Here is a 20,671-nt window from a genome sequence, read left to right as displayed (position 1 = left end):
AGGGACTTCCCTGGTGGTCCAGTGGGTAAGACTCCGCGCTCCCAATGCGGGGGCCCGGGTTCGATTCCTGGTTGAGGAACTAGATCCCACATGCATGCCGCAACTAAAAGTCCGCATGCCGCAACTGGGAGTACGCATGCCGCAACTAAAGAGCCTGCATGCTGCAACTAAAGATCCCGCATGCCACAACTAAGACCCGGTGCAGCCTAAATAAATAAATAAATATATTTTTTAAAAACCAGTTTTTGGTGGAAAGGAGGAAATAATCACTTCCAGTGGGCTGTAAATAGCACAACTAATGTACTGGTGCTGGGCATAAGATGTGTATTTGAATTAAATGCTCTTCTACAAATCCAATGCTAAACAGTCAGAATAAGTACCAAAATCTCTAGGAGACACATTAAAATGTTGCCATACAAAATCCAGCTTAAAGTCTTTCCATAATAAATTGGCAATTTCATACATTAACATTACTTTTTTAAGAAATTTTTTCACATTACTTTTTATAGTTTTCCAAATTCTTAGTGAAGCAGGATGAAGTAGGGGAAAGGGGGGAAGGGGGAGGAGAGATGGAATTTAAATCTACTAGAACTAGGGCTTCCCTGGTGGCACAGTGGTTAAGAATCCACCTGCCGATGCAGGGGACACGGGTTCGAGCCCTGGTCCGGGAAGATCCCACATGTCGCGGAGCAACTAAGCCCGTGCGCCACAACTACTGAGCCTGCGCTCTAGAGCCCGTGAGCCACAACTACTGAGCCCACGAGCCACAACTACTTAAGCCCACGTGCCTAGAGCCTGTGCTCTGCAACAAGAGAAGCCCCCATGATGAGAAGCCCACGCACCACAACGAAGAGTAGCCCCCGCTCTCTGCAACTAGAGAAAGCCCGCGCACAGCAACGAAGACCCAATGCAGCCAAAAATAAATAAATAAAATTTTAAAAATGTAAAATAAAAAAAAAATCTACTAGAGCTAGCTTTCCATACTGACTCATTTCACCCGTGTCAATATACTGAAGTGGGAATGATTCTAATTTGACAGCCTGAAGGATTAAGGGTGAGAAAAGGTTAAGGACAGAGTGCACGATTCAGCTACATATGCAAGACGTTCTCTCCAGACTGGAACCACTGTGGCCAGAGCAGGAGGCAGAGATGACCACTCTCACGTCGCTGAGCAAAGCAGGGCTCCTCTAAACCGGCAAACCTCGCACCAACCCTCAAATCTGCCCTACACCAGAAACTTAAGTTCAGTGAAGAAAAACATTACTATCTGAAGGGATGTGACCAGCCCAAAAGAAACAAGCGAAGCTACGGCCTTAAAGGAGTCCCCAGGGAAGCAGCCTGGCTAGATCACTCACCCACATGCACCAGCCTCCAAAAAGCATTGTGGTCACCCACTCTTTTCTTTTTATTATTTATTTATTTATTTATTTATTTATGGCTGTGTTGGGTCTTCGTTTCTGTGCGAGGGCTTTCTCCAGTTGCGGCAAGTGGGGGCCACTCTTCATCGCAGTGCGCGGGCCTCTCACTATCGCGGCCTCTCTTGTTGCGGAGCACGGGCTCCAGACGCGCAGGCTCAGTAATTGTGGCTCACGGGCCCAGTCGCTCCGCGGCATGTGGGATCTTCCCAGACCAGGGCTCGAACCCGTGTCCCCTGCATTGGCAGGCAGATTCTCAACCACTGTGCCACCAGGGAAGCCCTCTTTGTGCTTTTTGATTTTCAAAATAACATACACACCGAAAACTGCTAACCAAGTGGTTCTCAAAGGGGGCAATTTATTTTTTTATTTTTTTGCAAATGCTATAACATTTTATTCTGTCAATTATGAGATGGAAAACAAATTTTAAAAATAAATTTTGTCTTTAAATAACTTTTTCTACATATTTGCAGGAGGCTTTACCATCTATTTATTTTTTTTTATATTCATGTTAATTTTTTTTTCTAACATCCTCATTGGAGTACAACTGCTCCACAATGGTGTGTCGGCCCCTGCTGTACAACAAAGCGAATCAGCCACCGGCATACATACATCCCCACGTCTCCTCCCTCTTGCGTCTCCCTCCCACCCTCCCTATCCCACCCCTCCAGGTGGTCACAAAGCACCGAGCTGATCTCCCCGCGCCACGCGGCCGCCCCCCACCAGCCATCTTCCCCATCCATTCATCTGTCGATGGACACCCAGGATGCCCCCAGGTCCTGACCATCGCAAAGAGCGCCACAGTGAACAGTGTGGCACATGACTCTCCCCCGAACCATGGTCTTCTCAGCGCACAGGGGTATTTTTTTTTTAATTTTATTTTTTGTATTGAAGTAGAGTTGATTTACAATGTGTGCCCATCTCTGCTGTACAGCAAAGTGACCCAGTTCTACACATAGAGACATTCTTTTTTTTAATATTCTTTTCCATTATTGCTTACCACAGGAGACTGAATACAGTTCCCTGTGCTATACAGTAGGACCTTGTTGTTTATCCATTCTACATATGATAGTTTTCATCTGCTCATCCCAAACTCCCAGTTCAAGGGGGCGACTTTTGTCCCCCAGTGGACATCTGGCAACGTCTGGAGACGTTTCTGACCATCTCAGCTACAGGAGATGGAGGAAACTGTACTGGCTTCTAGTGGGTGGAGGTCAAGGATGCTGCTCAACATCCCACAGGGCACAGGACGGCCCCCCCACGGCAAAGAACTATTTGGCCCCAAACGTCAGTGGTGCTAAGTTGAAAAAACCGTCTTCTAACCAAAATTATTATGTAGTGACATTGGGAGTATGGGGGCCCAAGGTATGTGTCTGGGTAGTTGGTGTGGAAAAAAAAAAAGAATACATCCCAAGCTTCCATAGTGGGAAGTCAACAGTTATCCCGAAAGAGAACAATGAAAGTAGCAGCCACATAGAATATAGGCAAATGCCCAAAGAAATCAGCTAAAAAGTTTCAATAGCTTCTCTAGGGAGGAGGAAATGACATGGGGAGCTGCTGGTATGATAACAAGCCCTGCAGAACTATTTGATGATTTCAACGTGCAAGAGCCACTTTGATAAAAATAAAAACAAAACTCAAAAAGATACACTAACATTTTGTGTCTTTCCTCCCTTGAATAAATACAAGGTTGCCTTTAGAGCCCACACAATCTACCCTGCCTGGGTTCTTGTTGACCTTCACAGTTTGCCTTTGATCTGAAAATCTTGGTCACCTTTGGCCAAAAGGAAGACAATCGCAACCCTTCCCAGGCCATGTAGAGCACTGTTCTTCCAGATCCATCCAACAGAGGCTGCAGACATTGCCTCCAACTTCATACCCAGGAGATTTTAGAAAAACAGCCCAGGTTAAAAAAAAAAAAAAAAAAAGTTACTTCTGCTTTGCAATTCAGAACATCCTGGCTTTTCAGAACAACCTTATTTGTTCGAACCTAAAATAAAGTTAGTCCAATTATTTTTTAACCATATCGTACCGACGTCCTTCTACTAAGATAAGTTCCCCCGAAGAGAGGCCTTAACATTCGCACTGGTCAAGGAAGCAGGCTCCACCTACCACAGGGCCATGCAAATATCCACTCCAGCAAGGTAACAGGAGAACAATTCTTCCAGAATACACCCTCCCTCTGTTGAACACTGGCAAGGTTTTAAAAAGACCAAAAGAGCAATATGCAACCCTGAGGGCTTTCAAAACCCTTCGTGTGGGTGGAAATTGCAGCTTGGAAGAGTGCGGCTTGCATAATTTCTCATCAAAGGATGGCCCCCATGCCTGACTGCAGTGCATGAAAAGTAAAAGAGGTAAGACTGAATAAAAAGTCTGTTCAGCCTTTAAGTCCTTAAATTATCTCATTGACTGTTTACACTGCGCCCAGTGTACAAGAAGAAAAGCTCCCCAGAGCCCCGAAGAAATCCTCAAATCCAGGTTTATTTGCATGCTGACACAAAACAACTTTGGCAAGAGGACAGCTCCAAAATGCCTTCCAAATAGAAAAGCCAGCGCTTTCCAAGCTGGGAGCCCAGTTTCTTTGGCCGAGAAATAGAAAGGTGAATTAAGAAATCCCAGCTCGTTAGGACAGGGTGAAAACGGATATTTTTATGAGCCTTTCATTCTCATTCTCTTCTACATTTAGCTCTCGGGCAAACTTGTTTTCTTCCTTTCAAAAGATGAATGTTAGGACATGTTACGAAGCACTCATAACTGAACCCAGGAAGGGCAAAATCCACCACGATGCAGAAGTGTGATGCATAGCTTAAGTTTATAGCTTTTCACACTGTGGAAGCCTCTGGATTTATAGATGTGAGTCCTGCTGAATTAATTTCTAGGAGAGGAAGAACCCCCCCACCCATTGCACCTCAAAGCTCCAGCACCAGAGCTCGGGATGGGACTTGGGTCTCTCTGCCAGACTTCCCACCCCTGCACCCAAAACACCTCCGGAGGACCAGCGATAAGAACTAACAGGACCCAGCTAGGCACAGGCTGGGACACGGGAATAAAGATATATCTGAATGCCAGCTGGCAAGGCAAGTCTTTCCTTTCCACCAACTGGAAAGGTGCTTCAGCACAGAAAAGAAAACTCACCCTTCTTTTTTTTTTAACCGTACCATTAATTTTTAAATACAAATGAGTCTCTGGCATTACACTCCTCCGAACAATCAGCAAACTGCAGCTGGCCTCAAAGAGGCTGGGATCTCACAGTGCCCAGGAGTTGCCTCGGCCATAACAGTACCCACAGCACCTGGGTCTGCCGACGAGGGGCGCCCAGCCCTCGCCCACCCACCATTTATTTCTATGGAGCCCTGGGAAAGTGGCAGTGGTCCCTAGACGGGTGCTGACGTGAGACTGTGCTTCAACACCGACATCGAGCAAAACCCAGAGAGGCTGAGATCCATCGGTTCCCGATCCACAGGTGAATTCAACAGACTCCCCCCCTTTTTCACAGCCTTCAGTGGTAACTGATAAAGAACTTGGCTCTTGGGGGCAAATATAAGGACGTTCAGACAACAACTTGTCCTGACCAGGGTTGCCAGGTCACCAACGACCGTGACTCAGCACAGCCCATGAAACAGAGCCCCTTTCAGACCACCGCAGAAGGTACCTCCCACCCCCAACCAACACCTAGTCTCTGCCCCAAGCCTCCGCCATCAGGAGCTCTAACGGCTGACACAGGACATTTGCCACCTGGGTGTGTGGGCCAACCCCCCAAAAATGTGCCCTGCTTCCCCTCCACCCCACCTTCAGCATGCAAACCAAGAAGGACATTTAAGGACACGGCCTGGCATCCAGTGAAACGCCGAACGGTCCGAAGGCTCCTGAGAGGGTGCGTCAGGCTGGGCACCCCAAGCCCCAGCTCTCCTGCACCACCCCCCAGGACGGCTCTGGTCCCCAAAGGCAACCTGAAAATCAACGGGTTCCCAAAGGAGCCGCCCATGGGACCAGGCCAGGCCCAAATTACTGTCTTCTTTGGAGCTCCTGGCTAAGGCTCTGGCATTCTTGGCGGGAAGGGGTGGGGAGGACCTAAGAAACGGTGAAAAGGAGGGGCAGGGGCTTCATTCCTTCCCCGGTTAACAAACATTCCTGAGGCCGAAGGGGGTCTGCTGACACCAAGCTGGCCCGCTTAAGGTTTCCTAACGAATCCCCAAGGGCCCTTCTGGAATTCTAGGCCCTCCAGTGACACGTTAGAAATCAGGCCCTACCCACCCCCATGGAACTTTTACACTTGCTCAGCTGATGGGGAAAGAAAGTGCCACGCAGACAGCAGGACCACGTACAACATCGCACCTACTTACACAGCTCCTGAGAGGTCCCGCATCAAAGCACAGTCTCGGAAACACTAACAAGTCAAAGTCTTTGGAGTTTCCTAAGGCAGGGACATTATTTCTGCTCCCTCTCCGACAGCAGTATGAAAAACTGGGGTTTTGTGTATCTTCCAGCCCTGGTAATACGTCAAGCTACAAGTCAGTGTCAATGTAACGAATGGTTACAAATCTGGCTGCCACCTTGCTGGGGGACTTTATGTGTGCACTTTGAATTCCAAGAATGCCACTCCCAGGAAGTCAGTATCCCTTTAACTTCAAACCCGACCCAGAGAAAAGGCAATCCTCACCGAGCAGCCCCGCTGAATGCCCATGAAACAGCACTCGGGAGTTCCTGCTTCCATTTCCTTTTTCCAGATACAAAAATGCAGATGAAGCAAGTATTTGTTTGAGTTTTACTGTGTAAATAAAGCCTATTATCAGGGCCAGCGCTTAGGAAGAAAACAGCCTTCCCCGCCAAAGCTGGCTATGCCAGGGGCCTCCGAGTATCTTCAAAAAGAATAATTAAGCACAAGCGTTCAAAGCTAAAATCCTTTCAAAGCAAAAGTGATATACAGTTACTCTAGCGAGGGTGATTTGTGCCCAGGAGACATCTGGCAATGTCTGCAGACTTTTCTGGTTGTTACACCTGGGGGGTGGTGCCAGTGGGCAAAGTCCAGGGCTGCTGCTAGACACCCTACAATGCATAGGACAGCGCCACCGCCCCCAGCAAAGAAACATCCAGCCCAGAACATCGGTAGTGCCAAGGTTGAAAAACCCTCACAGGATGTGACAAAGTTACTGAATATGGCATTGCAAGTGATTCCAGACAAGAGCACATGGCACCAAGTGGAGAGAAAGCAGAGACATGCAGGGTCAAGATCTGGTCCTGAGGACCTTCTCAAGACTTGCCAGGTTTGTGACCTCAGGGCACACCACTGAACCCTCCTTGGCCTTAACTGTTTCATCTATAAAATGGGCTAATGAAACTCCATCAAGGGGCTTCCCTGGTGGCACAGTGGTTAAGAATTCGCCTGCCAATGCAGGGGACACAGGTTCGAGCCCTGGTCCGGGAAGATCCCACATGCCACGGAGCAACTAAGCCTGTGCGCCGCAACTACTGAGCCTGCGCTCTAGAGCCCGCGAGCCACAACTACTGAAGCCCAGGCGCCTAGAGCCCGTGCTCTGCAACAAGAGAAGCCACTGCGATGAGAAGCCCGCGTACCGCAATGAAGAGTAGCCCCCGCTCGCCGCAACTAGAGAAAGCCCGTGGGCAGCAACGAACACCCAACGCAGCCATAAATAAACAAATAAATAAATAAATAAAATTAAAAACTCCATCAGGAGATCAAGGATTGAACCAGCCTTGTTCTTGGCATCACTTCCAGTTCTAAGATGTACACTCCTATGAGGCTTTCAACTGAGACACTCATCATCATAAACAGAGTGTGTCCTCTTACACTGGATCAAGCTTCTTCCAAGTCAGATTCTGTTAGAAATGAGCTGTATAATATCCCAGGGCTCTAATATGTAACTATTTAACTACAAGGTTTTTTAAATGCAAAAAAAAAAAAAAAAAAAACTATTAGAAGGCCTATTATTTAATGAGCCCTAGAGAGTTTTCAGTAGCTACTGGGAAAAGAAGATTCAAAGCTTGGATTAATCTAAATTCTGGAGGTGGGACAAATTTCCCCAGTCTCCACCACAACAGTCTATTTCCATTTTTTAAGTGATTATAATGGACACGCTTTCCTTTATCCTTCTGTAATAATGTGACAGTTAATTACCAGCTGTTGGATTGTAAGCATCAGTGATGACTTAATCCAGGAGAAAAGACAAGTAGGTGAAATACTGCCACCACCATGCAATACAATGTGTGGTTAAGGAATATATACATGCATGTGTGAGCACACGTGTGTTCATGTGTACACAAGTGTGCGTGGAAATTTGTCACAGATGTCCCAAACTGTCCTGAATCCTCTCCATCCTAAGCAAAGAAACCACAAATCTCCAGTCACAGTAAAGCACCTATAAAAACCAAGCAGCAGTTTAAGGGAGGGACATATGAGCATCTCAGATAAGACTCATAAGCAGTTTTATTTCTGCAAAATCCTGAAGCACGATGTGGAAAGGCAGGGCGTGTACACCGCTACCAGCCTAGCCCCCTCCCCGCCTCCCCACACACCTTAGCAACTACCATGACAGCCAACCCAGGGGCCAAATCAGGAGCAGACTGCCTGCCTCCTGTGCCCTGAATAGGCCCTGGTGTGTGTCCGTGTGTTTTACTGCCCACCTCCTTCAGTTTCTACAACAGGGTCCTCCTGCACAGGGAGAAGAGAAACCACTATGAATGCACGGGGTTTTTTAGAACTTGAGGTACAGAGAAAGGAGGAGGTCCCCTTCTCCAGCTTCTGGTAAAACAACTGAATTTTAGAGTTTAAGTCCAGCTTTCTTACACTGCATAAGCCCAAAAAGCAAGATGTCATCTTAAATAATGTTTTACGACTTACTCCATCTGCTGTAAAGACACGTCTGAGGAAGACAGGTTGAATCGTGCGCGCGCGCGTATTCTTTTTTAAAAGAATCTCTAGAAACGATAAAAGTCTGAGTAATTTACCTGATACCTTTTTAACTTTTACCATCAGAAATGCCGGGTAAAACTTTTATTATTGAAAAGGCACAGGCTACTATGCCTTAATGCACGTATCTGCAGGAAATGCCTGTCCTGCACAACGTGTACACTCTATGGCTGCTCCGCCACATACATTTTTCCAAAGAATCCAATTCATTAATGGGTTGCACATGGGTGAAACTTATAACAACAATGAGAGTCTCTTTCCCCGCTTCCACATAAATTCAGTGCATGTCTCCCCCCAAAGTCTCTAGTTTTATAAATATAAAACTGAGCAAAAATAAAGATCAGAGAAGTTTAGTGTCTCATTTACTATCTAGACAACAAAGCCACACCGCCTCCCAAATTCAATCCGGTGGGGTGGGTTAGGAGTCACTTTAGTTCTTCCTGCTGTGGTGAAGCAGGAAAGCAGAGAAAACCAGTAAGTCACCTTCAAACGCTACTAGGAGCCAAGAATTTTTGCATTTTAAAGGGAACTTTGTCCCCAGGAATGGCGTGGCCCAGACCTTCCCAGAGAAACTGACCAATAGACACTTTTAACCAGAAGAAAACAGGACAACTGGTTTGCTGTTTGTGTGCTTTTACAGGTTTATACAGGTTCGGCTGGTAAGTTTCAAGATGGGTTTTCTGTTTTGAGACAAGAGAATTCAAAGTTCTAAAGTAACCCCTACACACACACACACACACACACATTAGAAACTTATATTGGGTGCTCAAATCCCACTTTTATAAAGGACGCTGAAAAGTTTCAATTTGTTTTTGCAGGTATCCAGAGCGCCGTGGGTCTAGGGCTGGAAGCGAAAGTCAATAAATATTGATGGGCTTTTGGGAATCGAGAAGCTAGGCTGGCGGCAGTTGCTAGTCTGGGCTTCCTAGCGATAACGGGTGCAGGTCCAAGGGGTGCAGAAACAAGGACCCAGACAGGCAAACACAGGTGGGGACGTCTCTGTGCACCCCCGGCACGTGGGAATGCCCCTCCCCGACCTCTGGGTAGGCCCACAGGTGCAGGCCGGCGCAGGCGAGGCCGGGAGTGACAGGGGACCCTGCCAGGCCCTTTCCCGGAGGGGGAGGGGAGGGGACCCGGAACAGGAGCCATTGAAACTGCGCGGCGCTGGGAGCCAGCAGGACCGGGAAACAACGCAGAGGGGCCAAGGTGGCGCCCGGACCACACACCTATGCGAGTCCTACTACCCACGTCCTCGCAGGTGACCCAGGCGGACGCGCGTCCCGGGCCCGGGGGCGCGAACCGGACACCCCCTCCAGCGCTCCTACCCCCCGACGAGTCCCTCGGCCCCAGGCCACCTCCCGGCTGTCACCGTGCGTGTCCCGCGCCCTCCATACCTTCGTGATAACCAGCGGCTCGCCGTGCTCGCGGCCGCCCTTCAGGGTGAAGCCCCAAGGGGCGCCGCCGCTCAGCTGCACCTCCACTAGGCGCCCGCCATCGGCCGCCCGCGCCTCGGCCTCTGCCAGGCGCTCTGGCCGCGCGCAGGGCTCTGCGCCCTCCATGGCGCGGGGCGCGGAGGCGGCGCGGCCGCTCAGGCCCCCAGGGCCGCCCGACCTGCGCCCATGCACTCCGGGGAGCCCCGGCCGGCCAAGGGCGAGGGAGGCTCCCGGCGCCCCCGCCGCCGCCGGCCACTGGCAAACTTGCGCTGCAACTTGGGAGGAAAGTACCGGCCCCGGACAGGGAGGGAGCCGGGAGGACGCGCGGCGCGGCGCGCGGGGGAGGGCGGGCCCCGGAGGGGGCGGGCCCGCGGGGAGGGGGCGGGGAGCGGCGGGCTCCGGCGCGCGCTCGGGGGCTCGCGCCGCTCGGGGGGCAGGGGGCGGGGCGAGCGCCCGGGCTCCCGCGAGTTACCCGGAGGGTGGCGGGGCGGGGGGAGGCGCGCCGTCCGGGACCCCCGCGGCCGCCGGCGGTGGGAGGGGCGGGGAGAGGCGCGGGGGTCGGGGGCGCGCGCCCGGGGCTCCCCAAGTCGCCCCGAGGCTGGGAGCGCGCTCAGGACCTCGCTCCGCCAGCCGAGCGCAGTGTGCTGGGGGCCGGGGCCGGAGCTCGCGCTCGGGGCGCGCGCAGGCCTGGGGGACGGGGTGGGGGGCGCGCGCTCGGGGTGAGGGGCGCGACCCGCGGGGCCAGAGGACGGGCGGGGGCTCGAGGTCCGGGGGCCCCTCCTCCGTCTCGGGCGCCGGGCGGCCCTCGGAGGCTCGGGGCACGTCCGCCCGCTGCTCGGGTGGCCGAGGCGCGGCAGGTGAGGCGGCGGAAGCGCCCGCGCGGGGCGGGCCGGGGCGAGGCGGGCCCAGCGGCGGCCGGAGCCCCCGGCGCCCTCCATCTTGGAGCGCGCGGCCGGCTGGCGCCCCCGCCTTTGTTCGCGCGGACCGCGGGCGGCGGGCGGCCGCGCAGGTGAGGCCGGGAGCGCCGCGGGGGTCCCCGCCGCCGTCCCGCGCCCACCCGCGTGCCGCCCGCCTGTCCCTGCGCCGGCCCACTGTGCCCCCAGCGCAGGGCAGCGGGGTGGCGGGCCCCTGGAGCCCTCTGCGCGCGCCCGCATTGTCCGGCGGTGCAGCCCAGATACCGAGGGGCCGGTGTTGGCTCGTTCTATAGTTACAGCTCAGGAAGTCTTTGCGTTCAAACCCTGCTCTCCCTTTGGTACAATTGTGCCCAGAGGACTTGACGTATTAGGTATATTACTGTTCCGTAGCTGGACGCTGGGGAACACCTGGTTCCTCGAAGACGCTTCATCCAGGTGATGATGCAGGAAGTAGGTGGCAAGGACAAGCCAGGAGAGCGCAGAACAGAGAGAGTCAGGGGGTCCCTGAGTCCTTGTCTGGGATCTGCCGCTGTAGAGCCAGGACAAGGAATCTCCGCAGCAGTCCCAGTGTCTTTCGCGGTCAAGAGAGAGATTTGCATTCTCTGGTTCTATGGCTGATCTGTTGCATCTTATCCGGCCAATTGAAGAAAGAGGGCAAGCTCCCCTGGGCACCGGTCATGGCGCTGGGCACGGGTTACTGCCTCATAAATAACTCCAAGCTGCAGTGTCCAGAATGCCTCTAGTTAGAAGAATGAGGTGACTTTTCCTTTGTAAATGGAGACTTGAAAGGAGTCTCCTTTCAGTCTCCTGTAAAAATCCATCTCAAGTGTACCTTTGCTGTGGTGGTCACATTAAATTGCACAGGACTAAATACACACACGCCTATATATAAGCTTGGTGGATTGTATCCATTTTTTTAAAATAAATTTATTTATTTATTTATTTTTGGCTGTGTCCGGTGTTCATTACTGTGCACGGGCTTTCTCTAGTTGTGGCGAGCAGGGGCTACTCTTCCTTGTGGTGCCGGCTTCTCATTGCGGTGGCTTCTCTTGTGGAGCACAGACTAGGCATGCGGGCTTCAGGAGTTGTGGCACACGGGCTTGGTAGTTGTGGCGCACGGGCTTAGTTGCTCTGTGGCATGTGGGACCTTCCCGGACCAGGGCTCGAACCCGTGTCCCCTAAACTGGCAGGCGGATTCTTAACCACTGCGCCACCAGGGAAGCCCAGATTGTATCATGTTGATATCCCGGTTGTGATAGTATGCTATCATTTTCCAGGATGATCCCATTGGGAGAGGCGGGGTACAGGATACAAAGGAGGTCCCTGTATTATTTCTTACAACTACATGTGAATCTATAATTATCTCTAAATAAAAAGTTTAATTTAAAAAGTGGTTGGGGGGAACTTCCCTGGTGGTCCAGTGGTTAAGACTCCGTGCTTCCAATGCAGGGGGCACAGGTTCAATCCCTGGTCAGGAAACCAAGATCCCACATGCTCTGAGGCTTGGCCAAAAATAAATAAGTAAATTAAAGAAAAAAAAAAGTGGATGGAGGGAATTCCCTGGTGGTCCAGTGGTTAAGACTCCACGCTTTCACTGCGAAGGGCCCCGGATCAATCCCTGGTCTGGGAACTAAGACCCCGAAAGCCTCGCAGCATGGCCTAAATAAATTAAATTAAAAGTGGATGGAAAAAATAAATAAAAAGGGGATGGATATGATCAACCAAAAGTTAAAGGAACATATAAATGCACCTAGAGTTTATGCGCGTCCCCTATCCCAAAACATGCTGCCCCCTGCTAAGCTGGTATTGACAAAAATCTCAGTTTAAATCTCAGATCTTACCTGGGGCTGAAATATTCAGACCATTAGATTCACTAAAGCACAAAATCACTGTCTTCATAAATCACAGCTGAAGTCGTCTTTAACATTTTATGTTCACTGTATAATCATTGTCAGATCACCCATCTGCCACTTGAAAGTGTTATACTGTCATTCCTTGAACTTAGGTGTAAATTTACCTTCACCCTTACTAAACATCATTCTGCTGAGTTTTTGTTTTTTTTTAATCTTCACATTAGGCATCCCTTCCAACTTAGCATCATTTGAATATTTATAAAGCTGTCTATATTGACATTAATAAACATAATGAAAGGGACAGCAGCACGCCGTGTGTGGCCTGCTGTGAGATAGATGCTCTCCTCTCAGCCCCTCATAAATCTTTCATCAACATTCTTGGGATTACACAGTTGAGCACATCTGCCTGTGGTCCTGTCACACCTAAACTTCTGTATCATGTCTGACATATTATGACAAGATTGTCAATCTTGTGAAATTATCACTGTCTTGTGAATGAAAGGCATAGTCCCAATTTATCAACCTTGCACCCCTTTTTTTTTTTTTTTAAACATCTTTATTGGAGTATAATTGCTTTACAATGGTGTGCTAGCTTCTGCTTTACAACAAAGTGAATCAGTTACACATATACATATGTTGCCATATCTCTTCCCTCTTGCATCTCCCTCCCTCCCACCCTCCCTATCCCACCCCTCTAGGTGGTCACAAAGCACCGAGCTGATCTCCCTGTGCTATGCGGCTGCTTCCCACTAGTTATCTATTTTACATTTGGTAGTGTATATATGTCCATGACACTCTCTCACCCTGTCACATCTCACCCCTCCCCCTCCCCATATCCTCAAGTCCATTCTCTAGTAGGTCTGTGTCTTTATTCCCATCTTGCCACTAGGTTCTTCATGACCTCTTTTTTTTTTTTTTCCCTTAGATTCCATATATATGTGTTAGCATCCTGTATTTGTTTTTCTCTTTCTGACTTACTTCACTCTGTATGACAGACTCTAACTCCATCCACCTCATTACAAACACCTCCATTTCATTTCTTTTTATGGCTGAGTAATATTCCATTGTATATATGTGCCACATCTTCTTTATCCATTCATCGGATGATGGACACCTAGGTTGCTTCCATGTCCTGGCTATTGTAAACAGAGCTGCAATGAATATTTTGGTACATGACTCTTTCTGAATTATGGTTTTCTCAGGGTATATGCCCAGTAGTGGGATCGCTGGGTCATATGGTAGTTCTATTTTTAGTTTTTTAAGGAACCTCCATACTGTTCTCCATAGTGGCTGTATCAATTTACATTCCCACCAACAGCTTGCACCCCTTTTGAAAGAATTCAGTATGGCATTGAACCAGTGTGGACTTCTAGTGGTGACAGCTTTCTTTTCTAGGAACTCACAACTCAGCCAGAATTTCCGAGAGTAGAGTATGTTTGTCAGCACATAGCTTTTGTTCTTCTGGAAAGCCCAGGGCACATTTGTTCTGTGTAGCTTCTCACTTCTTGGACGTTCATCTTCACTGCTCAGAACATGAGGCTGAGCATATACCCTCTGGACCCAAGGAGCATCCTCTGAGCAGCCACACTTAGGCATTCAATAGCCTCTGGTGTGTTTGTGCCACCTTTTCAAGTCTGAGGCTTATTTCCTTTGATAGAGAGGAAATAGGTGAAATGAAAGTGAGTTCTGCTTTCACTTGATCAACAGTCAATGAGTTATTCAACCAAGGGCAAATTGAACCAACTTTCAGAGATTTAATCAATAGCTAATCCTGGACTTCCCTGGTGGCGCAGTGGTTAAGAATCCGCCTGCCAATGCAGGGGACATGGGTTCGAGCCCTGGTCCGGGAAGATCCCACATGCCACAGAGCAACTGGGCCCGTGCGCCACAACTACTGAGCCTGCACTCTAGAGCCCGCAAGCCACAACTACTGAGCACTTGTGCCACAACTACTGAAGCCCACGTACCTAGTGCCCGTGCTCCACAACAAGAGAAGCCACCGCGATGAGAAGCCCACACACCGCAACAAAGAGTAGCCCCTGCTCGCCGCAACTAGAGCAAGCCCGCGTGCAGCAGCGAAGACCCAACACAGCCAAAAATAAATAAATTAAATAAATAAATTTATTTAAAAAAAAATAGCTAGTCCTCTCTATGAAACAGAGCTCAAATTATTTTAGTTTTCTGTTCTAACAGGAGATTTATAATTATAAAATATAATGGAGGATGGAGTTCCAGAATTTTGCTTTTACCTTTCACACTGTAGGGTCAAGTACCTTTCAGTTAGTAAGATCAGGCTTTCTGAAACACCTTTTAGTGGGGTATTTTTTAAAAGGCAGGTTTAGCCATTTCCTACCTGACTCACAGTGTACCTGAGTTGGGGTCCCTATGATTAAGACTGGTAGAGGGTCAGTCAAGATCAGGGAGCACAGGTATGGTGGCAGTTAGAGGAAAACTTTGACACAATGACTTTGCCCTTAGTCACCAATGTTTGTCATCTTATTCTTGATTCCTACAAGCTATTATTACAAACACTGGAATTTAGCTGCAGATCTTAGATAAAGCTGAGTCTGTACAACCCAGCAACCACTTCCCCCTTCTCACCTTACAAGGATTTTACCCTGGATCTTGTTATTAGTTGGAATATTTACAGATCTCTAGGGGGGAGAGACTTCCTCTTTCTGTGCAGGGGACAGGAGGAGAGACCACTGGGTCTCTCCATGTGCCTGGCACCATGATAGTATTTGTGGCCCCTATCTTTGGAGTTTGCATCCTAGGGCCCAGCAATTATAGCTGCAAACAAAGCAGCCACAGCAGCTAAGAAACGTGACTATCATTCACGGAGAGCCTGCTGTGTGCCAAGCATGTTATTCAGATGGGCTCAGGTCCTCTCAGCAGATTTTCTGAGGGCATGCATCAGCCCATTTTACAGAGGAAGAAACTGAGACTCATCGGGGTTAAATAACGTGACTGAGGTCACTGAGCCCAGGTCCCCGTGAAGGACTCACAACTCTTCCACTCACTGGAACCAGCACCAGCTCCAGTACCAGAGGGCAGTTCTCACTGAGCGAGTGAGCTGACTTCCTTCTGTAAGATATTGACACTTAGGCACTTGACCACCTTTTGAGATTCCCTTGATCTTCAAATGCCAATCACCAAACAGGCTGAAACCTTCTATGGGGAAGCTTTGCCTATAAAACTAGATTCTTGCTTAGGTCTGTGTGAGTCCCAATTCCTTTACCTTAAGGACATGTTCTTTAAACTGTTATATATGTGAAGGGCCAAGTTTCCTGCTGGCAACTAGAAGGGACTAAATAAATGGTGCTTAAAAAAAATGCACACACATATATATATAACAATACCCAACTACGCAAACCAGGAGTACTTAAAAAGAGAGTACTTAGCTGAAGCTACTATTGTAAAAGTTTTTATTATGTTTTTTTTTGGCTGTGCCGCGTGGCTTGTGGGATCTTAGTTCCCGAACAACGGATCGAACCCAGGCCCTGGCAGTGAATGCTCCAAGTCCTAACCACTGGACCACCAGGGAAATCCTAAACGTTTTTATATTTTAAAGTACATTTTTAGAAAGCCATTGGCTATTTTGCAGTTTTTGTTTTTTTTTTAATGAAGTAGCCAAAGATATACAGACAGCTCATGGAGCTCAATATCAAAAACACAAACAACCCAAGTAAAAAATGGGCAGAAGACCTAAATAGACATTTCACCAGCGAAGACATACAGATGGCCAACAGGCACATGAAAGATGCTCAACATCACTAATTATTAGAGAAATGCAAATCAAAACTACAATGAGGTATCACCTCACACAGGTCAGAATGGCCATCATCAAAAAATCTACAAACAATAAATGCTCAGCTCGGTGCTCTGTGATGACCTACATGGGGGGGGAGGGGGGAGGGAGGTCCAAGAGAGAGAGGATATAGGTATCCATATAGCTGATTCACTTCATGGCACAGCAGAAACTAACACAACATTGTAAAGCAATTTTACTCCAATAAAAAATAAATTAAAAAAATAAAGTAGCCAATGAGCATCTATTTCTTGAGCCCTTTTTACTTGTCCAACACCAGGGAGGGCTTGTGAAGGAATGTAAAGGATGCCGGAAATATGAAACATTAACTGTGTCTGTGAAGGAAAAAATCATGAACCACCCTGAAACAATTAGAGCACAATTACAGGCAAAACATCTTTTAGATGCAAAAGTTTCAGCAGGAAAGAAATCCAAGTAGAGAAGAGAAGGAAAAAAAAGGATGAACAAAACCATAGGTGAAATTTTGAAAAAGAATTTCATCTTTTATCGTGGAAATTTCAAGCAGACACAAAAATAGACCTCTTTTGTTTCATCCCTGCCCACTTTTTTTTCCCTGAAGTATTTCAAAGCACATCCAGGAGGGAGTGACTGAGCTACTATTTTGCCAGCTGAGAGGAAGTAGGGGGCGTTTCATCAGGTGGGGACCCCACGAGCAAAGGAACGTTCTCTATTGTAAATAAGCACAGCAAGTCCCCAATCCTGTTCATTCTGAATCTATCTGAGCCTCCACGCCCCACTCCTAGGGCTGGTGTGTATACTGGGAGTTGGGGGCTGTCAAAAACAACTCCTGGGTTTCTGGCTGAAGTTACTTGAGTTGGGCAGCTGATACATGGAATTTGGGGCAGAAGAACAAGTGAAGAGAGCACTAATGACTTTCATTTGGGCAGGTTGAATCTGAGATGCTTTCGGGGATGTTGTGTTAGTTTCCTAGGGCTGTCCTAACAAAGTATCATGAACTAGTTAAAACAAGAGAAATGTATTCCCTTTGGGAGGCCTGAAGTCTGGAATCAAGGTGTCACGAGGGCCAATACCCCGTATGGAGGCTCTGGGGGAGAATCTGTTCCTCGCCCCTTCCAGCTTCCGGTGGCTGCGGGCGTTCCTTGTCATTGCCCTAAAGGCCCACCTAGAGAATCAAGGATCATCTCTTCATCTCAAAATCCTTACTTTAATCACATCTGCAAAGACCCTTTTTCCAAATAAGGTAACATTTGCAGGTTCCAGAGATTAGGACCTGTCATCTTTGGGGAACATTTGTTGGCTTACTGCAGATATGGAAACCACTCTAAGGTGTTCTAGACAATGAATGGGACTTTCCCTGTTAGTGTGGAAAAAGCCTGGCTAAAGGCCCGCAGCTTGCTGGTGGTTCTAAGTGCTCTCTTGAGGACCAGCAGAACAGGCTAGCTATTTGCTGACTTCAGGTGGTGCCTGGGGAAGCCTGGTCCCACCCTCAAGCCAAGTGAGGACTGCTCCGAGGGAAGCCCTCATAAAGATTCGGGATACCCGGGACTTCCCTGGTAGTCCAGTGGCTGAGACTCTGCGCTCCCAATGCAGGGGGCCAGAGTTTGATCCCTGGTCAGGAAGCTGGATCCCACATGCCACAGCTAAAGATCCCATGTGCCGCAACTAAGACCCGGTGCAGCCAAATAAATAAATATTAAAAAAAAAAAGATTTGGGATATCTACGGGCAGAAGACCTAAATAGACATTTGTTCAAAGAAGACATACAGATGACCAACAGGCACATGAAAAGTTGCTCAACATCGCTAATTATTAGAGAAATGCAAATCAAAACCACAATGAGGTATCACCTCACACTAGTCAGAATGGCCAGCATCAAAAAGTCTACAAACTATAAATGCTGGAGAGGGTGTGGAGAAAAGGGAACCCTTGTACACTGTTGGTAGGAATGTAAATTGGTTCAGTCACTGTGGAAAACAGCTCAGAAAACTAAAAATAGAGTTACCATATGATACAGCAATCCCACTCCTGGGTATATATCCAAATAAACCCAAAAACACTAATTTGAAAAGATACATGTGCCCCATTGTTCATAGGAGCACTATTTACAATAGCCAAGACATGGAAGCAACCTAAGTGTCCATCAACAGACAAATGGATAAAGAAGATGTGGCGCATGTATATATATATATATATATATATATATATATATATATATATACACACACGTATATGTATATATATATATATATATATATATATTACAATGGAATACTACTCAGCCATAAAAAAGAATGAAGTAATGCCGTTTGCAGCAACATCGATGGACCTAGAGATTATCATACTAAATGAAGTAAGTCAGACAATGAAAGACAAATATCATACGATTTCACTTATATGTGGAATCTAAAAAATAATACAAATGAATCTATATACAAAACAGAAACAGTCTCACAGACATAGAAAACAAATTTATGGTTACCAGAGGGGAAAGGGAGGGTAGGAGGGATAAAGTAGGAGTCTGGGATTAACAGATACAAACAACTATACATAAAATAGATAAACAACAAGGACCTAGTGTATAACACAGGGAACTATATTCAATATCTTGTAATAACCTATAATGGAAAATAATCTGAAATATATATATATATATATATATATATATATATATATCTGAATCACTTGGCTGTACACGTGAAATTACCACAATATTGTAAATCAACTATATTGCAATTAAAAAAAAAAGATTTGGGATACCTACAAAAGAGACACTGGCATCTCTTTCTCAGGTTGTATTTCATGGAATAGCACTGATTGCTTTTGGGCTCTCTGGGCCCATGGGAGCAGAGGGCCGAGACAGCATCACAGCAAGGGGGCTGAGCGGTGGGTTGACTCTCCAAGTACACTTGAAAATGTCACTTCAGTGGACCTAGAGATTGTCATACTGAATGAAGTTAGTCAGACAAAGACAAATACCGTATGATATCACGTATATGTGGAATCTAAAATATGATACAAATGAACTTATTTACAAAACAGAAGTAGAGTCACAGATGTAGAGAACAAGCTTATGGTTACCAGGGGAGAAAAGGGGGTGAGGGATAAATTGGGAGATTGGGATTGACATATACACACTAAAATAGATAACTAATAAGGACCTACTGCATAGCACAGGGAACTCTACTCAATACTCTTTAATAACCCATGTAGGAAAAGAATCTGAAAAAGAATGGATATATGTAGATGTATAACTGATTCACTTTGCTGTACAGCAGAAACTAACACAACATTGTAAATCAACTGTACTCCAATAAAAATTAATTTAAAAAAATAAGAAGAAGAAAAAGAAAATGACGTCTCTTCATATCAAACCATTCTGAAATTCAGTGGCTTAAAACCACAAACTCAGGCCTAATCCAGGTTTACTACTCAGGTTAATGGTGTCCCATTCCCTGTGATCCCAGGAAAGATTCTGAATGGTGGTGACTTCTTTGCCAGACACAGAACACTTTTCCCTGGGGAATGAGTAGAGGGGTGTGAGTCATCTGCTGTCACTACTTTCTTGAGTTCTAATTGGGGACCCAAGTTCTCAGTGGCTGCCCTAGGCATGCTGGGTCTAGGATTAGTTCTCTCTCCCTGGGGTCTCTGGTGGGGTCCTCTGCTTTACGAAGAAAAGCCCAGGGCTTTCAGAGAGACCAAGAGCTCAACCTCTGTTTCAACATTCAAAATTAGGGAGACTTGAGGGAGGGGTGAGGGGACGAAGGGCAGAATAAAAAGCAGCCCCCGGCCTGGGCCATGTCCACCACCCAACCCTGAGTGACCCTCAGCTGAGGTCAGGGGCCAGAGATCAAAGCTCTGCTCCAGGGGGCCGGGCTCGGGGCTCCTGAGAGAACAGGAGTTGTGAGGCCAGCCTGGCAGCCTTACCTTCATCTGGAGAGTTATATTTGGGGAACATCTTTTTCAAATCTTGAACGCCTTCTGGGACCCAGCCTGCTTGTAACTTGGGGATAGTGGTGCCAACGAAATCGCAGCATAAAAATGCGACACCTGGGTTCTAGTGAAAACCAGCCCAAGCAATTTCCGAGCAGCAAAAAAATGATTCTAGGGACTTCCCTGGAGGTCCAGTGATTGAGACTCTGGGCTTCCAGTGCTGGGGGCCCCGGTTCAATCCCTGGTCGGGGAACTAACATCCCACGTGCCGTGCGGAGCAGCCAAAAAGGAAAAAAAGCAAAAGATTCTACACGCGTGAGATTTCAGTGAGAGGTCCTTGAACGAACTGATTTTCCCAAATGCAGGATGAACTTTCTGCTGCTTCACGATGATATCATTTGCGTGATT

General features: G+C 47.8%; 1 protein-coding gene across 5 annotated transcripts in view; it reads right to left on the bottom strand.

Annotated features, from left to right (window-relative positions):
* LOC133082959 (protein Shroom2-like) overlaps positions 1-10,063 on the bottom strand; it is a 132,590-nt gene extending 122,527 nt beyond the window's left edge. For all 5 annotated transcript variants that reach the window (XM_061179628.1, XM_061179629.1, XM_061179631.1 and 2 more), the window contains exon 1: positions 9,738-10,063. In XM_061179628.1, the coding sequence (XP_061035611.1) occupies positions 9,738-9,902 (165 nt within the window). In that variant the 5' untranslated portion in view covers positions 9,903-10,063. The remainder of the gene's footprint in view (positions 1-9,737) is intronic.
* Positions 10,064-20,671: the final 10,608 nt, after the last annotated feature.

The sequence above is a fragment of the Eubalaena glacialis genome, unplaced genomic scaffold (genome assembly GCF_028564815.1).
Source record: "Eubalaena glacialis isolate mEubGla1 unplaced genomic scaffold, mEubGla1.1.hap2.+ XY H_12, whole genome shotgun sequence".
Lineage (NCBI taxonomy): Eukaryota > Metazoa > Chordata > Mammalia > Artiodactyla > Balaenidae > Eubalaena > Eubalaena glacialis.
The sequence above is the reverse complement of the archived record's forward strand: the minus strand, read 5'-3'. Positions and strand labels throughout refer to the sequence as shown.